Genomic DNA, 21,325 nt, shown 5'->3' with positions numbered 1-21,325 from the left:
TTTCAGTTGTCCCATTTTCTTTCATACAAGTAAAGACAGCCATGTGATAGAACGGTAGAATTAACTCCTTAAACCTTTAGTTTATTTCAAATAATTCAGATGTATTTAGAGAATTTAGTAAACTCGGACTTCAAGATTGCATCCTTAGTAGCAAATTCTTCCCCCTCTCCACAATTTTGCCATCATTTTCAGTAGAATTTATTCGCTCCGCGAGGTATCCTCCAATGTCTTGTCCATGCCCGATGTCGAAATGTCGTCGTGTTGTTTCTCCGCCGAGTAGCTCGATAAGGTACAAGAAAGAAGTCCCCACATTCTCTGAAGATTTAGTCTTCTAAATTGTTCGGTTAACGATTCTATCAGAAACCCTTTGGGAGCATCCGGTGTGTCTATTGGTTTGCCTTAGATTCCGCAAATGATATTAAAACAGCTCTTTATCAGCTTGAACTCCAAGTGACGGAGACTGTGATTTCCTTAGTTCATCATCCAATAACCATCCATCATTAGCACAAAGGCACTGATTCTCCACAAAAGAAGGGGGCAGCCCAAATCCAATTCTTCTGCAAATTTAATTTACATTCTTAATTGAAGACAAACCATCCTTTCATAAAAGCAGAAGTAAAGTCTCTACCTTGTATGCACACCCTTTATTATCTCCAAGTATCAGGAAAAAATTCGAAAAGAGAAGGACCAGAAAAACTCTTGAGCCACTAGTATCTATCTACTGTCTCAGATTCTCATACAAACCTTAGTTTATACAATAACCAGAGAAGATAGAATTAAAACCAGTGTTTGCTGAAATTCTGGGGGAAGAAGAAGCTGCTGGCACTTGTGGGGGCGGACTCATGTGGCTGCTCACCAACTGCAGAGTCGTACCGGAATAAAGATTGGTGGTTCATTGGAGTCATGTTCATCCCAGGAATCTTCAGTTTGTCGCATCAGACAAATGCAATGCAAACTTGGCCATCTTCTCAAGAAAATTATTCATGTCATTGGCCTACTCGATAGGCAACATCTATACGCAATTTTTTACAGTGATAGTCTCTTTGCGCTTCTGAGACATACATGTACCTTTTCTTAGGTCAGATCAGGCAAGTCCACGGTCTCCCCTCCACTCAGGATCCAAGGATGTCCTGCTAAAAAAAAAACAGAGCAAAAACAGAGCAAGAGGAGTACCATAAGAGAGGCACAAAAAGATTAAAAAGTACAATTCCGTAAATTAAGATGATTGCTTAATCTTGGAGAGGTTAACACGTTAAATCAAACATGACATTCCTTAAATTTCTGAAAACGCTGAAAAGGAAGCTAACAAATAAACGTCCGTTTTATTCAGAAAAGAACTTTCCTCCAATTCCTTTCGTCTAGCAATAGCAGAATAAAAGTCTATAGCTGCATAAGACCTTTCAACGCCATTTTCAAGGCCTGCAAAATCTACTATAATTGGGCTTTGAACATTTTATCTACTATAATGGGCTTTGAACATTTTAATGCAATGATGGGTGTTAGAAAGTCTTAACACAAAAAACTAAGCTAGTAGATGGAACGAGACCATATGAATGCTAGTGGACACACTTTCGCGAATGGGATAACATATGTTCTAATATCATGTTAAAAAGTCCAAGCCCAAAGTTTAAGCTAGTAGGTGGAAGATGGAAGTAGACCACATGAATATAAAGAGCGCATAGAACCCGTTATCAAGCCATGTGGGACAACAACTTCAACAATGGGCAAACAAATTGAAAGCGCTCACTCAAGGCCTGCTCTCCGCAGTTCTCCTCGAAACATTCCCGCAAATCATCTTCCTCAACAAGTCTTTTGCCGTCGATGACACCGTCCTAAAGGGGGCCGGGAACCCGAGGTTCCCCCTCGGCACCGCCTTGAAGACCTTCGAGGCCGACTCACCTGGGAACGGCGGCCACCCCATGATCATCACATACAACACCACCCCGGCGCTCCACATGTCCACCTCCTCCCCATCGGCACCTGCGGCGCGATGTAGTATGGCGTCCCCACGATGCCCTCCACAGGCCCGCCCTCGCACAACCAGGCTTGGAGCCAAAGTCCGCCAACTTCAAGACTCCCCTCGAATCGAACATATATTCTCTAGCTTCATGTCCTGGTGCACAACACCGTGCCAATGTGCGAGGGCGAGGATGAGTTGCGCCATGCACATGGTGGCCTCAGGCTCGGGGAGAGCAACTTAATACGTGTGCCAAATCGGAGAAAAAACAATCACTTTAATGCCTCCGAAAAGAAAATCCGGCAAAATTAATATGTGGCATTTTGAATTAAATTTTTAATATATTAAGTAATATTATTTTAAAAAAATTAAGTCCATTTGGGCTTCTAAACTTAAAAAAAATTTATAAAAAAGACTTTTTTTGGCCAAAAAAATAAATTAGACTTAGAAAAAAAAATAAAATTAACAATTTTTTTACAATACAGATTCTATTTAAAACAAATTGAAAAGTTAGCTTAAAAATTTAACCGCAAAAAAAGCTATTAAAAAAAAGGTTAAAATTAAAAACATTAAAAATTAAATAAAAATTTAAAATAAAAATAAAAACTAACGAAAAATTATTAAAATAAAAATTTTATTTAAAATAAATTGAAAAATTAGCTGAAATTTTTAATAGAAAGAGATTAAAAAAAAGGCTAAACTTAAAAAATTAATAAAAAATAGAAAAACTAAAAATTAGCTTTTAGAAAAGTAAAATTAACAAAAGATTCTAAAATACATATTTTATTTAAAATAAATTGAAAATTTAGCTTAAAATTTTAACAAAAAATATATTAAAAAAAACCCTGGCTAAACTTAAAATAATTAAAAATAAAATTAGATTTGAAAATACAAATTCTATTTAAAATGCTTTGAAAAATTAGCTTAAATTGATACTTAAGTGATCCGATGAAACTTTTTGTACCAAAATGAGCGTCGTACACAACTTTTCGCACTTATATTGTTCTTCCCCCCTTAAAAAATTAGCCAACATCAGTGGCCCGCACAAACTGGTCAACCAAAGTCAAACACCGATTTTACGCCGAACAGTAGGCCCTTCTATCTTTCTCAAGTTCTATGAGTGAACAATGTTCAACCTTTTCTCCCTTCCAGTCTCTGCAAGTTCTCTCACCATTCACTTCATCCTTCGAACTCCACAATCCACTAAAGAACTTGGTAAAAGAAAACTAAACAATCACTGAAAATTTCAAGAACCCAGATAGGGGAACAACATGAACAGATCAAAATTACTAGCTCAAAGGGCTCCATGAACAAATCCACTCCTTTCTCGTTTCAGACCATGTAACAGCAAAAAAAATTAAAAAAGTTTGGAAATTCGGCGCGGAATTAGAAGTATGAAGAAGGGTCCCATAATCAAACCTCGAATCGGGGCAGGCCAAGACCTGCCCTCGATGCGCTTGATCCCGTACACGAGCAAAGAAGCCCATGGCTGGTGCATCGTCAGACACGGGTTCCGGTAATTCCCCTGGTTCCGACTCTGCATCGCTGTTTTTCTTCGTCTTTCCGAAAAAAACAAAGCTTTGGGTTTTCTCGGGGCTGCGTGATTTTCTCGAGAACCCGAAGGAAAGATTTCCCCGGGAGCCAGGGAAAAGAAGCCGGGCAAACTTTCCGCGATGAGCTGCTAATTCTTACGTTCGGCGTTCTGGTTTCCTTTCGCCTCCCTCTTTAATTGGCGAATCTCTGTTTGCTTCCCAATTTGCTCATATATGCTAAAAAAAAAAAAATTAGAACTGACGTTGAAGAAACTACGAATTTGCAAAAGAGATGGCAAAAACGCCAAATCACCAATTTCAGACGTTGTTTTCTTGAAATTCAGGCTTCCAGTTTCAACCCCCACTCAAATCATTCTCAAATTTAGTCTTTGACGGTGTGGGAAAAAGCAGATGGATCTTATGAGGAAGACGGCAACGTGGCAAATCTACCATTCCTGGAGAAACGGGGGCATGTTTCGTTTTCCAGGGAAGTGGATGGATTTCGAGCTTACCAGATATATTCGGAGTCAATCTCACCGAAACTCCGCAAAAGTTCCAATCTTGGAGCTCCTTGATAGAGGTCCGCCACTTTTTTGGCTCTGAAAAACGCATATGACTCCAAACTATTGTCCTCCAAACTTAGTAAAAGTAATTGACAAGCGACGGAAGACTTCACTCTCGAGTGATTTAGGAGTGAATAATAATCATTCTGTTTTAGAAATAGATTTTTGGCTAGAAATAATTTTTTTTTATTTCTATTTCTAGATGAGTTATCGAGCAAAAAAATGCGTTTGATAATAACGTAAAATTTTTTATCCTAGAATTGAAATTTATTTGACAAAAGTTGAAAATTTTTACTTCTAGGAAATGCGACGGCCGGCGACCGATTGCGGGCTACGACCGGCGGTAGGCGACCGGAGACCGGTGGGTGGTGGTTGGTGACGGCGGGTATTTGATAAAAAGTGAGATTTCTATTTCTATTTTTCGGATAAGTAGAAAATTATTATTTCTCATTTCTTCTTCAAATCTATTTATGAAACAACTTTTTGTTTCAGAAATAGAAAAATAAAATTGCATTACCAAATGAATTTCTGTTCTAAAAATAGGTTTGGAACAGAAATTCTATTTCTGAAACGTTTTCATGCACCCCCTTGATGCCTCACGGGGACAGTTCGAATCCCCGAATGGCTCCTCCTAAGCAATTCTAAACTCATGGAGATTGATTTACAGAATTAGTTTTACTAGGCAGTACGTTAGACCATCAAAAGCCCTTTAAAATTCAAACACTCCCCTAGTAAATCAATTTTGTAAACTGGTTTTAAAGAGCGTTTGTTTCATGAATGATTTGAAAAATATTTTTCTAGATATATTCTCTTGTACCGCTCACAAAATCAAATGTGTGAAAAAAAAATTTATCATCTGCAAAAATATTTATACGTAACTTGTCTCTTACAATGAAACATATTTCATTAACCAATTATTTCAAGCAATCAAAAATATTTTTCGGATCGTGCATTCTCCATGAACTTTAACCACGTCGTATTCGAATGATATCTCGATTCAATTTTCGCACGGTCGTACTAAATCCTAAATGACCCAACTAAGACAAGGTTAAGTTAACGGACTGGCAACATTGAATAAAAACGTCTCTTCTTTTTAGTTTGCTCGAAAGGAAAGGCAGTCACTCGAAAGTAGAAAGAAATAGAATAAAGTATGATAGAACTAGTAGCTTTGACCTTGAACGTCTCTCAACTCTTGTTCACAACCCAGCTTGGTGTGCATGAGTTATAATTTGTCTTGTGGGATTTAGGTTCACATTTCAACCCCCCTATACAAGGTACGTGAAAGCCAATTTTACAAAATCAACTTGCAAAGAATTTTAAATGGGGATCCTATTAAACACGTTTTAAAAAGTCTGGCGTATTACTTCTTCAATCAAATTTGTAATCGATCATTATGCCTATGTTATTTTATTCAAATCTGAATTTGATATCGTTTTTGTTCCCTTTGGCCCCCATCTTTGTAATCCCACCAAGATGGTTAGGTTCGCTTCATTAGAACGTTCGCTTGCGACGTAAATCGAAATCAGCGAGATTTTAAGAAGAACGGTTGTTCTAAATAATCACATGGCTCGCTCTTAGGTTTAAGTTACCATGTACAGCATTAAGTTAGTGATTTGAGTATTGCTAATCTTCAGCACGGTCGATATCAATCACGCGAGGTTGCGAACTTTGCAATTATTAGCTGAAAATAACTTGCGAAATCACCTGTCATTAGGAACCAAATATGACTGAGCATTCCAGCTGACTTTGCTGTCCCTCTCTAGCTCAGTAATTAATCCAACCCGAAGAAGCCAATCCTTGGGGAAATAAGATTGTGTGAGACATCATCATACGATTTTTAATATTCTTATAAGCCGCTTCATGCCTTACGTTAGTTTTAGAGAATAGGCATGGTCGCAGTTAATATGAATCTCAATTTTTCAGAACTTGCCTGTATATGTTTGTTGTTTAATCGGACACAGAGTTCGACTCGCTTTACCGCTTAGTCATGCCTTAAAGCGTCAATTATTATGCAGGTCACAGTACTAATCCCTTCAAATTGATTTAACTACTACATTTACCATACGTTGTACAAAAGAGGGATGCCAAATCTAGAACTTGATTGGGAACTGGAAAGACAAATATACATCTTCGTGCTTGTTGGGGTCTGTGTGGGTCGATGTCTTGGGCTTGCAGTTGTAGGGAAATGCAGCCCACCCCGGACCCTCTGGTTATGTAACACGAGATAATTTATTTACATAACGAAAGTAGTATTTTTGAAGTGTATGCTGGTTGATATAATGGACAAGTCGTCCTGGATTTCTAGCATAATTTTCTAAGACCTTATCCATAATAAGTACAAGAATTCCATGTAGATACTTCTTCCGCAAATTATTGAAAAATAATATTGAGAGGTTTACTAAATATAAGAATGAAGAATTCTTCCATATATTTAGGGTTTGTTTGTTTAGTGAAAAATGAACGATTTAAAAAATATTTTAGATTGATTATATTGTTAGAAATAATTAGTTAATGAGAAATATTTTCATTATCGACAACAGTTTATGCTTGAATATTTTCACGGATGATTAGAAAAAAGTTTGTTCACACATCTTTGCAAGCAATGCATACAATCATTTTTTGAAAATTATTTTCCAAAATGTGGATTGTCCACAAAACAACGGTTCGCATAGATAAACATATTTTTTTTATAAGTGGTATATATCATAATTAAATATATGTGGGTCCTGTTACACTCAGTGCACAAAGTATTGTTATTCTGGACATAATTGAAAAGAGATATACAAAAGTACGAATATCTTTACTCTCATTCCATTTCTCTTTTCTTTTTTTGCTCGGTTGTACATAGAATTTAGTTGTTCATGTTCTTTCCATTATTTCGAGCATAATAAAGAAAAAGGCATGTTGTATTGGATAACAGCTAAAGCATATCACATCGAGTTTCGTATTCCGATGAGTGAAATTATCATTAAGGACAATATTTGCACATCTCAAACAGTCGATCCCATTTTCTCATCTTTTCCAATAGATTTCCGACCATTCTCATTTTCATCTTCTCTAAATTCTTCCAACAATCCTAAGGACAATCCTCAACAAGATAAGTATAAAATCAAATCTAACACGAAGTGATTTCTTTGTTCTTGGTTTCGATTTCAGTGATGGTATGTTTGATTCCCTGTAGAGTTTCAAGTTTTAACGGATATGTCAGAATATGTGGTATGTATGCTGGTTGTGCCCGTTTGTGCTCGTGTTGCTTTCTCGGAAAGGAAGTGCTCTTCGTATTATGTTTTCATGTGGAAGTGTGCTGTCGACAGAGCAAGTCAATTTTTTTTTTTTTTTTGGGGGATCTAAAGAGCAAGTCAATGTTACAGAGCATGAAAATTGGAATTCATTGTTTCTATTAGGAACGTAGGGAGACTTAATCAAAATGAATTGCAGGAGGGAAAACTTAGTACACTTTGAAGCCGATACATGTGTTGGTTCGATCACTAGTTCCGGTTTTTGACATGGTGGGAACAAACAGTGCACGTTAGTCATAGCTTTCTATTATGTTTGATTAGTGAGTGAACTCGGATGTTACAGCCACAGATACAATCAGATGTTGGAGGCATAAGGATACCTCAAGTGTTAATATTTGTGCAAGGTGGTTACTTTGATGCTAATTTTTTTGAATTATTTAAGTATCAAATCAAAGAAAAAATGATCACTTTAATGCTAACGGCGAGAAATTTCGGCTACCTCACCCGAGTTGACGCTTAAATAATCTTTTTTCAAAAAAATTTGCACTTAAGTGATCCAAAAAGAGATCATTTTTTTACCAAATCAGTGAAAAAAAAGATCACTTTAGTGCCAATAGCAATAAATTCCGATTACCTCACCGGAGTTTGCACTCACATAGTCGTTTTCCAAAAGAATTGACACTTAAGTGATAAAAAAAAATATATTAGCACCAAAGTGAGCGCCGTAAATAAATATTAACACTTAGCTGTCTTTTTGCCAATGTTGTATGACATAGAACTGACTCTAATGTTGATGTGTTACAGCTATGCTTCAAAATTAATGCTCTTATATTTAGTTTTGAATCGTCTTTAACGAATTTTAAGAGCCTCTCTTTAGATGAACTGACAAACTTTGGTAAACCCACCAAATACTTCCGGTCAATGGCTAGTGAATCAAGGAAATCGATGGCATTTGGTGATGATTCCAGGAGACCACGGATTTTGCTTGCGGGGCAACAAATCCCAAAGAACACATTCGTGGATGATTGGACAAGTTGGACAACAATGGCTGATGGTGTCCTCCACCTTGAAATTCTTGGATGGGCCGAAATCTTGGTTGTTGTTCCTGTATCAAAAAATACTTCGGCCAAGGTAAGTTATCTATGCGATTCTGAGATATTGAAGGATGGGATCGGATGATTCTATGAAGGCCAGATTATTTTCATTAGAAGTTCTCTTTACATAACTTATTAACCTAAAGGTTCACGTTTTGGGGAGGATCATAGGAAGTTGGTGGCATTGTGTTCTGTCCAATCCAGGCCTAGAAACAAAAAGGGAAAATTGTACAAAAAAATCATAAATCAATTGTATGGCGGCTAATTCGGTCCTAAGCCTTTCAATTGTGCCAATTTAATCCTAAACATTTTCAATACTTGCATATTTAGTCCTAAATATTTCAATTGTGTCAATTTAGCCTTAAACTTTTTTATGAGTTGTCAATTTAGTCCTAAACCTTTTAACGATTTGCCACTTTAGTCATTCCGGTCATTTTTTATCGGAAATAACTAACGTGGATGCTGCTGGATGGCATTGACATGGAAAATTTTAGCAATTTTTTTCCCTTTTTTTCTTTTTCTTTTCCTTGTTTCATTTCTTTCTTTTCCCATTTTTCCCCCTTTCCTTTCCCTTTGGCCAATGGCTGATACACGGCCATGGTCAGGGACCACCCACAAGCAAGGGCAGCCCTCAACGAATCTGGTGAGGGGTCAACCCGCGCAGCTTGGACGAAGGGCGGCCTCACTAGATTTGTATGAATGCGTAGTTTAATATATAAATATTCAAGATAATATTTTCAAATCGTATGTGTTGTGGTTGCAAGATTTGGATTTTTTTTTTATATCTTCTTTTAGATTTTGCCATATTTCAGTATGAATGTGCGTTCTTTACAAAGTTGAATAAGAGGACATAAAAACTTTCTTTTACCAAAAACATAGCCAGACAAATGCTACATGCGCCTTCTATTTTGGCTGTACTATTTTCTTTTACACAAGTAAAAGACAGCTGTGGAGATAGAGCAGCAAAGGTGACTTCTAAAACCTTTTGTTTATAGCAAATAATTCTGATGAATCTCGAGAATTTAATTAACTCGGACCTCAAGATTCATTCCTAGTAGCTAAGGGTCTGCATGGTAACAATTTTGTTTTTGTGATTCTGTTCCCAAAAGCAAAAAAAATGAGAATCATGTTTGATAACACATATAATTTTGATTATGATTCTAGAAGCAGAATCGCTTTTGAAGAAAAAATGACCATTTTTGCAAAACCACAAAAAAGTTGGTTTTGACAAAAATAATCACTTTTGCAAAACACAAAAACCTTTTCTTTCCTCCTTTCTTTCGTTACTATTTTATATTTACATTTTTCAAATTAAAATTTGGATCTTATTTATATCATGCTGAAAAAAAAAAGTGTATTTCAAATTATTATTTTTTGTGTATTGAAAATTGATCTTCAATTTACGAAGAAAATTTTAAAGTAATTACAAAATTAATTGATTTAAATAAAAAAAAATTGGGAAGAGAAAGTATTTTTGGGAACATAAATTTTGTACAGTTATCAAACGTGTTTCTATTCATGAACAGAATCACAATACGCTTATCAAACACATTCCGATTCTCTAAAAACTCATTATAACCATAATCAGAAAAAATCATTATAACCATAATCTGTTTTTGGGAACAGAATTGTTGCCATGCAGACCCTAATTCTTTCCCCCCTCTCAACAATTTCTCGATCATTTGAATAGATGTTATTCCCTTTGTGATCCGACATCTCATGTCTTGTCCATGCCTTCCCATCGACTACTAAAGTCGCTCGCTAAATAAGAAAACGTCACGATAATTTGAACTTAAAAATTGCTCGGTTAGCAATTCAATCATTTTATTGGGTTGCAATTTTTCCCTTTTGCATTGTGTAAACTTCTGCAAGACTAGAAATGTTGTCGATTAGGGTTTGTCCTCACAAGTCAGATACCCTATCAGAGCATCTGGTCTGACGAATATTTTGCCTTGGTCACCGCAAATGAATAAAACACGTGATAAGCATTAAGCAGGACAAATCTTTTATCAGCAAGTGAAGGAGACTGCAATTTCTTTAGTTCGTTCAACCATCCATCATTAAGCACCAAGGCACCGATTCTCCACAAAAAGAAGGTTGCTAAATCCAACTCTTCTGCAAATTAATTTACATTATTAATCGAAGGCAAACAATCTTTTTGTAAAAACAGTAGAAGTAAATTGTTTACCTTGTATTCACATCCTTTATTCTCTCCAGAAATCAGCAAAAAAAAATCGAAAATAAAAGGATCGAAAGAGGTAATAAGCCACTAGTATCTACTGTCTTAGATTCACACAAACCAAAGTTTATGCAATAAGCACAGATAATTTTTCTGCAGAGTCGTACCAAATATAAAGCTTGGTGGGCGTTTGGAGTCATGGCCATTCTCTCTCTCTCTCTCTCTCTCTCTCTCTCTCTCTGAGTAAATTATTCACATCGATGGCATAATGAATAGACAACCTTTAGATGCAAATTTTGACATTGACAGTCTCTTTGCGCATCTGATAGATGCATGAAGCTTTTCTTAGGTCAGATCAGACGATTCCAGAGTCTCCCCGCCACTCAAGATCCCAGGACGTCCTGCTCAAGAACAACAGAGCAATAGGATTACCATAAGAGGCACAAAAAGATAAAGGAGCATCCTTCCCTGGGCTAGGATGACCACTCGCTCTTTTTGTCTAGCAAAGAGACTTAAAGGTTTTAAGTTGCAAAGACCTTTCAACACCATTGGCGCTGGAATGTTTTAATACCAAATGAAATCAAATGGAAAAAGAAAATGATAGGCTAAAAGGTTGGAAGCACATAAATGGGTTCCCAAGACGCTTCCCTCAGGAAGCAACAGCATTAACCATACTGCGTTTTGGGCTGAAGTTTTTCGTGGTCGATAAATTCCTTTGTTCTCTCGGTTCTCTGTATTTTTGTTGGAACTTAGAAAATTGCTAGGATGATCACGAGAATTACCAACCACCAGTCCTCTTTTTTTTTTTTTTGTTGGGTCGCTCACTCTCACAGTCTCACTTTAGCTCGCCCCGTTCCACAATTCCAGCGTCCATTGTTGACTGGATAGTGAGTAGACGAGTCATGGGTCGCGCACTCACAGAGTCTCACTCTTTGCTTCACCTCTCTCTCCTCTCTGTCTCGCGAAGGGAACGACGACCGCCCTGGTTTGGCTGCTTCGTCTCTCCTCCGGCGCTCGCCGCGGATCGCCGGCTCTCTCCCTCGTCGCTTTCATGGCCTAAGAGGCAGACAACTCCTCAGTCCTCCCCTTCTCCGACGATCTCTACCCTCCAGATCTGTGCCATCCCTGCTCTCCTTCCTCACCGACACGCGTGTCCCCGGCCTGTCGCTGCCGTTGACCTCGCATTGAACGCGTGTAGGAGCGTGTCCGACACCGACACTGCAGCTATTTCCTTCTGGCCTGAGTTTTGCTCACGTGCGATCAGTGAGCAAGAGCAATGGCAGAATCCGCAGTTTCTTTTCTGCTTGGGAAGCTTTCTACGCTCGTCGAGAAAGAGGCGAAACTATTGAAAGGGGTACGTGGAGAAATCGTACTCATCAGATATGAATTTGAGCACATGAAGGCCTTCTTAGAACGTGCCGAGTCGTTGCAAGAAGATTATCCTGAGTTGAAGGTACGGGTGAAACAAGTCAGAGAGGTTGCATACGATGTGGAGGATATTCTGTGTTAAATATGTCTCGAGTTTAAAATTGTTATTGGCACCACAAGACAAAATATGGGGACCACGTTTGATCATTACTCAAGATTTTGGTCTGATAGGAAAGAAAGAAGTGCACGACCTCTTTCTTGAGTAATGGTAGATCAAGAGATCACAGTGGGTCCCAGAGAGTTCAAAAAGAAAGAAGAGCACATGGCTTCTTCATGCAATTGTCGTTCACAAAAGAGAAGGAAATTTTGTGGGCCCAGCGGTGGTGGATGAAAGGAATAAAAGAAGAAAAAGGTAGGGATTGCTTTCCCCCTTTTCTCTTGAACCTGCAGAAGCCGTATAGAAGGAAAGAAGGGTTTCTTGTATATTATAATGAGCACCCAAAAGAAGAGAGGGAGGTGTGCTGCACAAAAGGGCTTCTCATCGCACAAAGAAGAAGTTGCACAGAAGGCACTAAGAGAAGGGGATTACATTTCTTCTCCGGACGAAGAAGCCGCACAAGCGCGAGGAGCTTCTGAGTGTAGTAGATTTGTGCTTCGTGAGTTTTATTTTGTTATATCCAATTAAGTTGTTTATTTGTAAACACTTTGGGTTTGGGTATAATCTAGGTGCGGGAAACACGAGCGTATTGAGCGATTGTAATTCCGATTCTCCGATTATAGTGGATTGTTCTTGCTGGCTCTCCCGTGGATGTAGGTACCGATATTCGGACCGAACCACGTAATCCCCGGTGTCCTTTATTGTTCATCGTTATTTCTCGTGGCTTTTCGCATTGACTTATTTGCAAGATCCGGGTTAGCTTCCGCACGTTATATTTACAACAATTGGTATCAGAGCCTTGGTTCGGATATTCTAGATTGTGATTTGGGGCTTTTGCTTGTCCGATTATTATCTGGATATCCCGTGATTGCAATTATGTCCGGAGTGAAAGCTGAAATTGAGAAGTTTAACGGGAGGAACAACTTTGGGTTATGGAGTCTCAAGATGGAGGCGATATTGACAACTCAAGGTTTAGCAGAAGCATTGGAGGGCAAGGCTGAGTTGCCCGAAACGATGACAGATGCTGAAAAGGATGTGGTAATGAGGAAAGCTAGAAGTTTAATCCTATTGAATTTATCGGATGAAGTGTTAATAGAGGTTGGTGAGGAGAAGGATACCGCAGCAATGTGGGCAAAACTTCAGGCGCTCTATATAACGAAGGGTTTGAACAATCGCTTATACATGTTGAAAAGGATGTTCCAGTTCGGATATATCGAAGGTACGTCTATCAGAACCCATCTAGATGAATTTAATAAACTCATGATGGATTTGAAGAACGTCGGTAAGACACTTGATGATGAAGAGCGGGGCATGATGTTGTTAGCTTCCCTACCGGAGTCATGGGAGCACTTTACCGATTCATCATTGCGGGGGCGTACTACGATTACCTCGGAAGAGGTAAAGTCCGCCTTATTTTCTAAAGAGTGGCAGAGAAAGTTGCGAGATGACAGTCTAGCGCAGGATGTAGCGCGAGGACTAGTGATTCGGGGTAGAGAGCAACAACGAGGGTCCAAAGAGTGCAGCAGAGGTAAAAGCGCATCTAAATCACGCCATAGAAAGTCCAAGGGACGCGTGAAGTGCTTTGAGTGTCACGAAGAGGGGCACATCGGGAGAGATTGTCCTAAGTTGAGAAACAGAGGTGATAGCGAAAGCCACAACCAAGTGTGGCGAACGTTGTCGAAGAGAGCACTAGTGATGCGAGAGGCTGTTTTGTGTGTGATCGCGGTTCATCGGAGATGAATGGGTGCTAGATTCGGGGTGTTCTTATCATATGACGCCTCATAAGAACTGGTTTACTACTTACCGACTGCGAGATGGTGGTAGAGTTACGTTGGGGAATAACGCAGCCTTGCAAGGTTGTGGGGATAGGGACGATTCGGATTCGAGATGCACGATGGTGTGGTGCGCACATTGACGGACGTGAGGCATGTACCGAGCTCAAGAAGAACCTTATTTCTCCGGGGACACTTGATGATATCGGGTGTAAGTACACTGCTGAAGGTGGAGTGCTGAAGATCTCTCGAGGTGCTATGACGAGAATGAAAGGGAAGAAAGTGAGTTCTCTCTATCATCTACTGGGAGAGACCGTGACAGAGCCGCCGCAGCGTTTCATCGGGTGAGTCGATTCGATCTAACTCGTTTATGGCATATGCGTCTAGGGCACATGAGTGAGGCGGGTATGACGATGCTGAGTGATAGAGGGTTGTTAAAGGGTCAGAAGACAAGTAAGTTAGACTTATGTGAGCACTGCATCTTTGGGAAGCAAACGCAGGATTAAGTTTGCTACGGGTATTCATTCGACCAAGCAACCGGTAGAATATATTCATTCGGATGTGCGGGGCCCGTCTCCTGTTCCTTCGAAAGGAGGTGCTCGTTATATGCTGACATTTATCGACGACTATTCCAGGAAGGTATGGGTATACTTTCCAAGCACAAATCTGATGTGTTTGATCGGTTCAAGAAATTTAAGGCATTGATTGAGAAGCGATCGGATAAACGGATCAAGTGCCCGAGAACCGATAACGGCATGGAGTTCCGTGGTAAAGATTTTACCGAGTTCTGCGAGAGAGAAGGGATTGTGAGACACCGCACAAGCACTGGGACACCACGCAGAATGGCGTGGCGGAACGGAAGAACGGAACTTTACTTGAGCGGGCTCGGAGCATGCTTTCGCATGCTGGAATAGGCAAGGAATTTTGGGCCGAAGCAGTGAACATGGCTCGTTACCCGATTAATCGATCTCCATCATCTCGCTATCGAGTGGAAGACTCCCGGAGGAAGTATGGTCGGGAAACCCGTTGATTACTCCGGATTACGAATATTCGGATGTCTCGCGTATGCTCATGCGAGTGATGGTAAGCTTGAGCCGAGGTCGAAGAAGTGCATATTTCCGGGTTATGCACATGGGGTGAAAGGCTACCGGGCTGTGGTGCACCGATCCCGCATCACCCGGTTTTCTAATCGGTAGAGATGTGATCTTCGACGAGATTGCAATGCTTCGACAGAGGAGTTACCGAGACACAACCAACAGAGCGGACATGATCATGGTGTTAGTAGTGAGGTGGAGCTTCAGTGGAGACTCGGAGACCTCGGAGGTAACGGATGTTGAGACTGCAGATGAGGCCGTAGTTCCCGAAATCGGTGATAATGAACAACCAAGATACCGCAGCGTAGTATAGCCGCAGACATGAACGAGAAGGCAAATTAAACCACCGGTACGTTATGCTTATACGGGACTTTGCTTATGCTTTGACCGTAGGTGACGAGGTGGAGACAGATGAGCCTTCGTCTTACTCGAGGCGATGGCTAGTTCGAGTCGTCGCAATGGGCTAGGGGCTATGAGCGAAGAGATGGAATCACTCCATCGAAATCGACATGGGAGTTAGTTAAAGTATCCAAGAGCCGAAGATTGTCGGAAGTAAATGGGTCTACAAACGGAAAGAGGGCATTCCTAGTGTCGAGGCAAGAGATATAAGGCGAGACTTGTTGCGAAGGGGTATACCCAACGAGAAGGCATTGACTACGAGTGAGGTGTTTTCTCCCGTGGTAAGGCATACTTCTATTCGTGTTTTACTTGCCTTTGTTGCTTGCACAGGATCTCGAGTTGGAGCGGCTTGATGTGAAAACGGCGTTTCTTCACGGTGAGTTGGAGGAGCAGATTTACATGAGGCAACGGAGGGATTTGCTATTCCGGGTAAGGAAGATCATGTTTGCTTATTAAAGAAATCTTTGTATGGGCTGAAACAATCTCCTAGACAAGTGGTATAAGCGGTTTGACGCTTTCATGGCTAGTCGGACTATTCAAAGAGTCGATGGATAGCCGTGTTTATTTCGGGAGATTGGAGGACGGGTCTTTGATATATCTGCTATTATATGTTGATGATATGTTGATAGCAACGAAAAATATGTCTCGATATTGATGTGTTAAGAGGCGATTGAGTACCGAGTTTGAGATGAAAGATTTAGGTGCTGCGAAGAAAATATTGGGTATGGAGATTTTGCGTGACAGGATATGCAGGATTATTACGTCCGTCTCAAAAGAAATATATTGAGAAAATTGTTGCACGTTTTAATATGCGATCGGCGAAGTCCGTGAGTACGCCATTAGCAAAGCACTTTAAACTTTCGGTTAAGTTATCGCCGCAACCTGAGGAGGAAGAGGAACATATGTCTCGTGTTCCTTATTCTAGTGCCGTGGGTAGTATTATGTATGCTATGGTATGCACTAGGCCCGATATTTCACAAGCTGTCGGTGTGGTTAGTCGTTATATGAAGCGTCCGGGTAAAACTCATTGGGAAGTCGTGAAATGGATCCTCAGATATTTGAAGGGGACATCAGACGTTGGTATAGTATACCGGAGGGACAGTAATGGCAAAGAGACCACTGGTTTTGTGGATTCCGATCATGCGGGTGACTTGGATGAGTGCGGGTCTTTAGCCGGGTACGTGTTTACGCTTGCAGGTGGTGCGGTTAGTTGGAAGGCGTCCTTACGGGATCACGTGGCCTTGTCGTCAACCGAGGCGGAATACATGGCACTAACCTTTGTAGCGAAAGAGGCGATATGGTTGCAAGGTTTGCTCATGGACTTTGGGTTAGAACAAAAAAGTGTTGATATACACTGTGATAACCAAAGTGCGATTTATCCGGCATATAATCCGGTTTATCACGAGCGAACGAAGCATATCAATATCGTGTACCACTTCATCCGAGATGTCTTAGCGAAGGGTAAGGTTGTTGTGAAAAAGATTGCTACAGCAGAGAACCCCGCGGACATGATGACTAAGCCTGTTCCTTTGGCGAAGCTCAAGCTCTGCTTGAGCACTATTAGCGTCTGTAGAGAGTGAACGCCCGTGGGGGCGTTGGGAGAGCAGCATGGATGATGAGCATTATTAACTTGGCTTCAAACATCGAGCCAAGGTGGAGAATTGTTAAATATGTCTCGAGTTTAAAATTGTTATTGGCACCACAAGACAAAATATGGGGACCACGTTTGATCATTACTCAAGATTTTGGTCTGATAGGAAAGAAAGAAGTGCACGACCTCTTTCTTGAGTAATGGTAGATCAAGAGATCACAATGGGTCCCAGAGAGTTCAAAAAGAAAGAAGAGCACATGGCTTCTTCATGCAATTGTCGTTCACAAAAGAGAAGGAAATTTTGTGGGCCCAGCGGTGGTGGATGAAAGGAATAAAAGAAGAAAAAGGTAGGGATTGCTTTCCCCCTTTTCTCTTGAACCTGCAGAAGCCGTATAGAAGGAAAGAAGGGTTTCTTGTATATTATAATGAGCACCCAAAAGAAGAGAGGGAGGTGTGCTGCACAAAAGGGCTTCTCATCGCACAAAGAAGAAGTTGCACAGAAGGCACTAAGAGAAGGGGATTACATTTCTTCTCTGGACGAAGAAGCCGCACAAGCGCGAGGAGCTTCTGAGTGTAGTAGATTTGTGCTTCGTGAGTTTTATTTTGTTATATCCAATTAAGTTGTTTATTTGTAAACACTTTGGGTTTGGGTATAATCTAGGTGCGGGAAACACGAGCGTATTGAGCGATTGTAATTCCGATTCTCCGATTATAGTGGATTGTTCTTGCTGGCTCTCCCGTGGATGTAGGTACCGATATTCGGACCGAACCACGTAATCCCCGGTGTCCTTTATTGTTCATCGTTATTTCTCGTGGCTTTTCGCATTGACTTATTTGCAAGATCTGGGTTAGCTTCCGCACGTTATATTTACAACATTCTGGATGAATTCACGCTCAACTTGTCAAGAGATCATGGACATGGGTTCATGAAGTGCTTTCACAAGATCAAGTCATCCATACATAACTTGAAAGCACGCCATCATATCTCCTCCAAGATAGATGATATCAAGTCAAGAGTCCGCACCATCGCCGAAGGGTATCAACGACACAATTTGAAGCCATATGACGCAGAGCAAAGTGCGAGGGCATCCAGCAGAGGCACCTCCTGGCACGATCTCAGGGAGGACATTTTTCTTGTCGAGGAAGGTGAACTGGTGGGGATTGACCAGCCGAGAGAAAAGCTTATTAGATGGCTTGTTGATGGAGAACCCGGACTTGAAGTTATATCGATCTTAGGGATGGGGGTTCAGGGAAGACCACTCTGGCAAAAAGAGTCTACGACGATCACCAAGTGAAAGCCTACTTTCAAAGCCATGCATGGATCAGTGTCTCCCAGACTTGTAATATTCAGAGTATCTTGAGGGACATAATTGCACAACTACATAAAGAAATTCAGCAGCCGGTTCCTCAAGGATTAGAATCCATGAATATCACGAGCCTCAAGCAGATAGTGCAAGACTTTCTGCAGCAAACGAGGTACGTCATTGTTCTCGATGATGTATGGAAGTTGCAAGCACTAGATAGTATAAAAAATGCATTGCCTAATAGCAGCTTCTGTAGCCGAATAATAATCACTACTCGCAAAGCTGACATTGCTACTGTCTCATCCCACCCATCAAAAGTTTATACCCGTATGCCCTTATCTCCAGAAGAATCATGGTCCTTATTCTGCAAGAAAGCCTTCCGTGGGAAGCCGTGTCCTCCTCACCTAGAACACCTTTCTCTACAGATTTTGAGAAAATGTGAGGGTTTGCCCCTGGCCATAGTGGCAATTGGTGGCCTTCTCTTTGCAAAAGATGACCAAGAATGGGAGATGATTGCCCGCAGCCTTGCTGCAGAACTAGAAACCGATGACAAGATGCAAATTTTCGGGAAAATTCTCAGCTTGAGCTACAGTGATTTGCCTGATAACTTGAAAAGCTGCTTTTTGTACTTGGGAGTATTTCCAGAGGATCATGTGATTCAGTGTAGGAGACTCTACCGTCTGTGGATTGCAGAAGGATTTGTTGAGGAAAGAGAAGGGATGACACAAGACGAGGTTGCTGAAAGACACCTGAAGCAGCTTATAGACAGGAGTTTGGTGCAAATTGCAGAAACAAGAGGTGGAAGGCTAAGATGTTGTAGGGTACATGACCTAATGCGTGAAAGCATCCTTGCTAGGTTAAGGGATGAAGACTTTGTTTCATTCGCATCTGGGCAGAAAAAGAATTGCACGAAAGAGTGCGGCGTCTGTCAGTCCAGTCCACCAACAACAATGCACTAAACCAGCTAAATCTCCCCCGCCTACGCTCTCTGCTCGTTTTTGAGTTTGGAGAATCGTCAACCACAGATGAGCAACTCGTCCCAAGTGGCTCTAAGCTGCTGAGGGTGTTAGATCTGGGAGGCTCGTCCCTTCACAACTTCCCCAGACAAATACTAGTCCTGTTCCACTTGAAGTATCTAAGTTTGAGAGGGACCAAAGTGCGCATCATTCCTAGTTCAATCGGGAAACTCCAAAGTCTGGATACTCTGGATCTTAGACAGACGTTGATCTCGGAGCTGCCTGTGGAGATAACCAAGCTCAAGAAATTACAGAATCTGTTGGTGTACCGTGATTCAGAGCTCACATTTCCTCTACCCTTCGGTCCTAGAAAGGGAATTTCGGCTCCCGAGGGCATGGGAGCGCTAAAATCACTGCAAAAACTGTGCTATGTGAAAGCTGGAGGTGGTCGGAGCAAGAATATTTTGCAAGAGCTGGGAGAGCTAAGTCAGCTAACGAGGCTGGGCGTAACGGAGTTGAAGACAGACGATGCAAAGGAACTATGCCACTCCCTCGAGAAGATGACCAATCTTCGATCGCTAGATGTGACTGCAGAAAGTGAGTCTGAAGTTATTGATTTGGATATTCTGTCTTCACCTCCCCTGCTCCTGCGGGGTCTATATATGGCAGGATGTCTAAAGGAGCTGCCTCATTGGGTACCTCTGCTGAACAAACTGGCCGGATTGCGTTTGGGATGGAGCAGATTGAAATCCAGCCCCCTAATTGCTCTCCAGAATTTGCCCAATCTGGTGGATCTTTATCTACAGAATGCCTTTGATGGGGAAACATTGGTTTTTGGAGATGGAGGGTTCCCAAAGCTGAAGAAGTTGCACTTTGAAGATCTGGAAAATCTGAGCTTTGTGTTGATGAATGGTCAGGCAATGCCTTGCCTTGAGAGTCTCTCCATTGTCGGATGCAGCCGCTTGGACTGGCAATCATTACTGGTTGTTATCCGCGGCCTCGCAAACCTCAAGGATCTCAAATTCTTTGGGATGCCAGAAGAATTTGCTCTTGCGTTCTATCCGCAAAGCAGTAGCGGAATGAGGGAGGGTGTTGTGCAAGAGTGCTATGAGGAGGTGATGGAACGTAACCCGAGAGTCTCCTTTATCTGGCAGATAGAGGGTCACTGGGAGATGCATGATCTTAGCATCCAATCCTACAATGTCATCAAGGGTAGGGCGATGAGCCGCGATGAGGTTCTGCCTCAAGTTTCGTAGATCGTAGGGATATGCTGGCCCCCCTGCTAGTCCCTTTGGTCCGTCATTGATCCTAGAAGACCACCGTCACGGGAAAGAAGATCCTCCGCCGCTTTTATGACTCCTTCCATTATCGATATTTTTTATCTAAGAACTTTCATATCCCCGGGCTGCTATGTTGTTGCTGTTGTTTTCTTATTTAGTTGTCAGTACTTTTTGTTCCTTATTTTCTGCATAAATTATATGGGTTGTTTTACTTTTAGCCTATATGGCGTCAAACGAGTGATTTGACTAAAGAAACGAGAAGAATTACAAATTTTCTTCTTGGAAGATCACATGCCATAAAAATAGACGGAGGATTGACAGATATGATAAATTGAATGGAGGACACAATTAACGTTCTTTCATGAAAAACAGAGCCAGGCAAATGTTACATGCGCCCGCCGCCTTTTGCTTCAGTTGTTCCCATTTATTTATTTATTTTTAAGTATAGATAGCTCGGGGATAGAACAGTAAAATTGACTTCTAAAACCTTTCCATCATTGCAAATAACTCAGATGCATCTTGAAAATTAAATAAACTCGGACCTCAAGATTTTATTACTACTAGCTAATTTGTTTCTACCACTTCCAATTTTGAGATCATTTGAGTAGAGTTATTCGCTTCACAATGCAACTTCTCGAGCGCTTTAAATTATGTCTCAAGTTTGAGCAGATAACCCCATTGAAGGATGTAGATTGGTTTGTTAAACCGAATCAGTTAGGAAAGAAATCCTATAACTCGTTAGCTTAATCTTTTGAGCAAGGTGGGGTCCAACTAGATATGTTGACGGGCTCGGATCCGGGCTCCTTCTTAACGATATCCGTAGGTGAAGATATTAGATTT

General features: G+C 40.9%; 1 protein-coding gene across 1 annotated transcript; it reads left to right on the top strand.

Annotated features, from left to right (window-relative positions):
* Window positions 1–11,466: 11,466 nt before the first annotated feature.
* Window positions 11,467–20,461, top strand: LOC125314857 (disease resistance protein RPM1-like). Its single transcript, XM_048278090.1, has 4 exons — window positions 11,467–11,827; window positions 15,095–15,164; window positions 18,584–19,047; window positions 19,146–20,461. The coding sequence occupies exons 1-4, from the start codon at window positions 11,467–11,469 to the stop codon at window positions 20,459–20,461; spliced, it is 2,211 nt and encodes a 736-aa protein (XP_048134047.1).
* Window positions 20,462–21,325: the final 864 nt, after the last annotated feature.

Source organism: Rhodamnia argentea, chromosome 1 (genome assembly GCF_020921035.1).
Source record: "Rhodamnia argentea isolate NSW1041297 chromosome 1, ASM2092103v1, whole genome shotgun sequence".
In the NCBI taxonomy this organism is placed as follows: Eukaryota; Viridiplantae; Streptophyta; class Magnoliopsida; order Myrtales; family Myrtaceae; genus Rhodamnia; species Rhodamnia argentea.
Note: the sequence above shows the minus strand (reverse complement) of the source record. Positions and strands in the feature narration are given on the sequence as shown.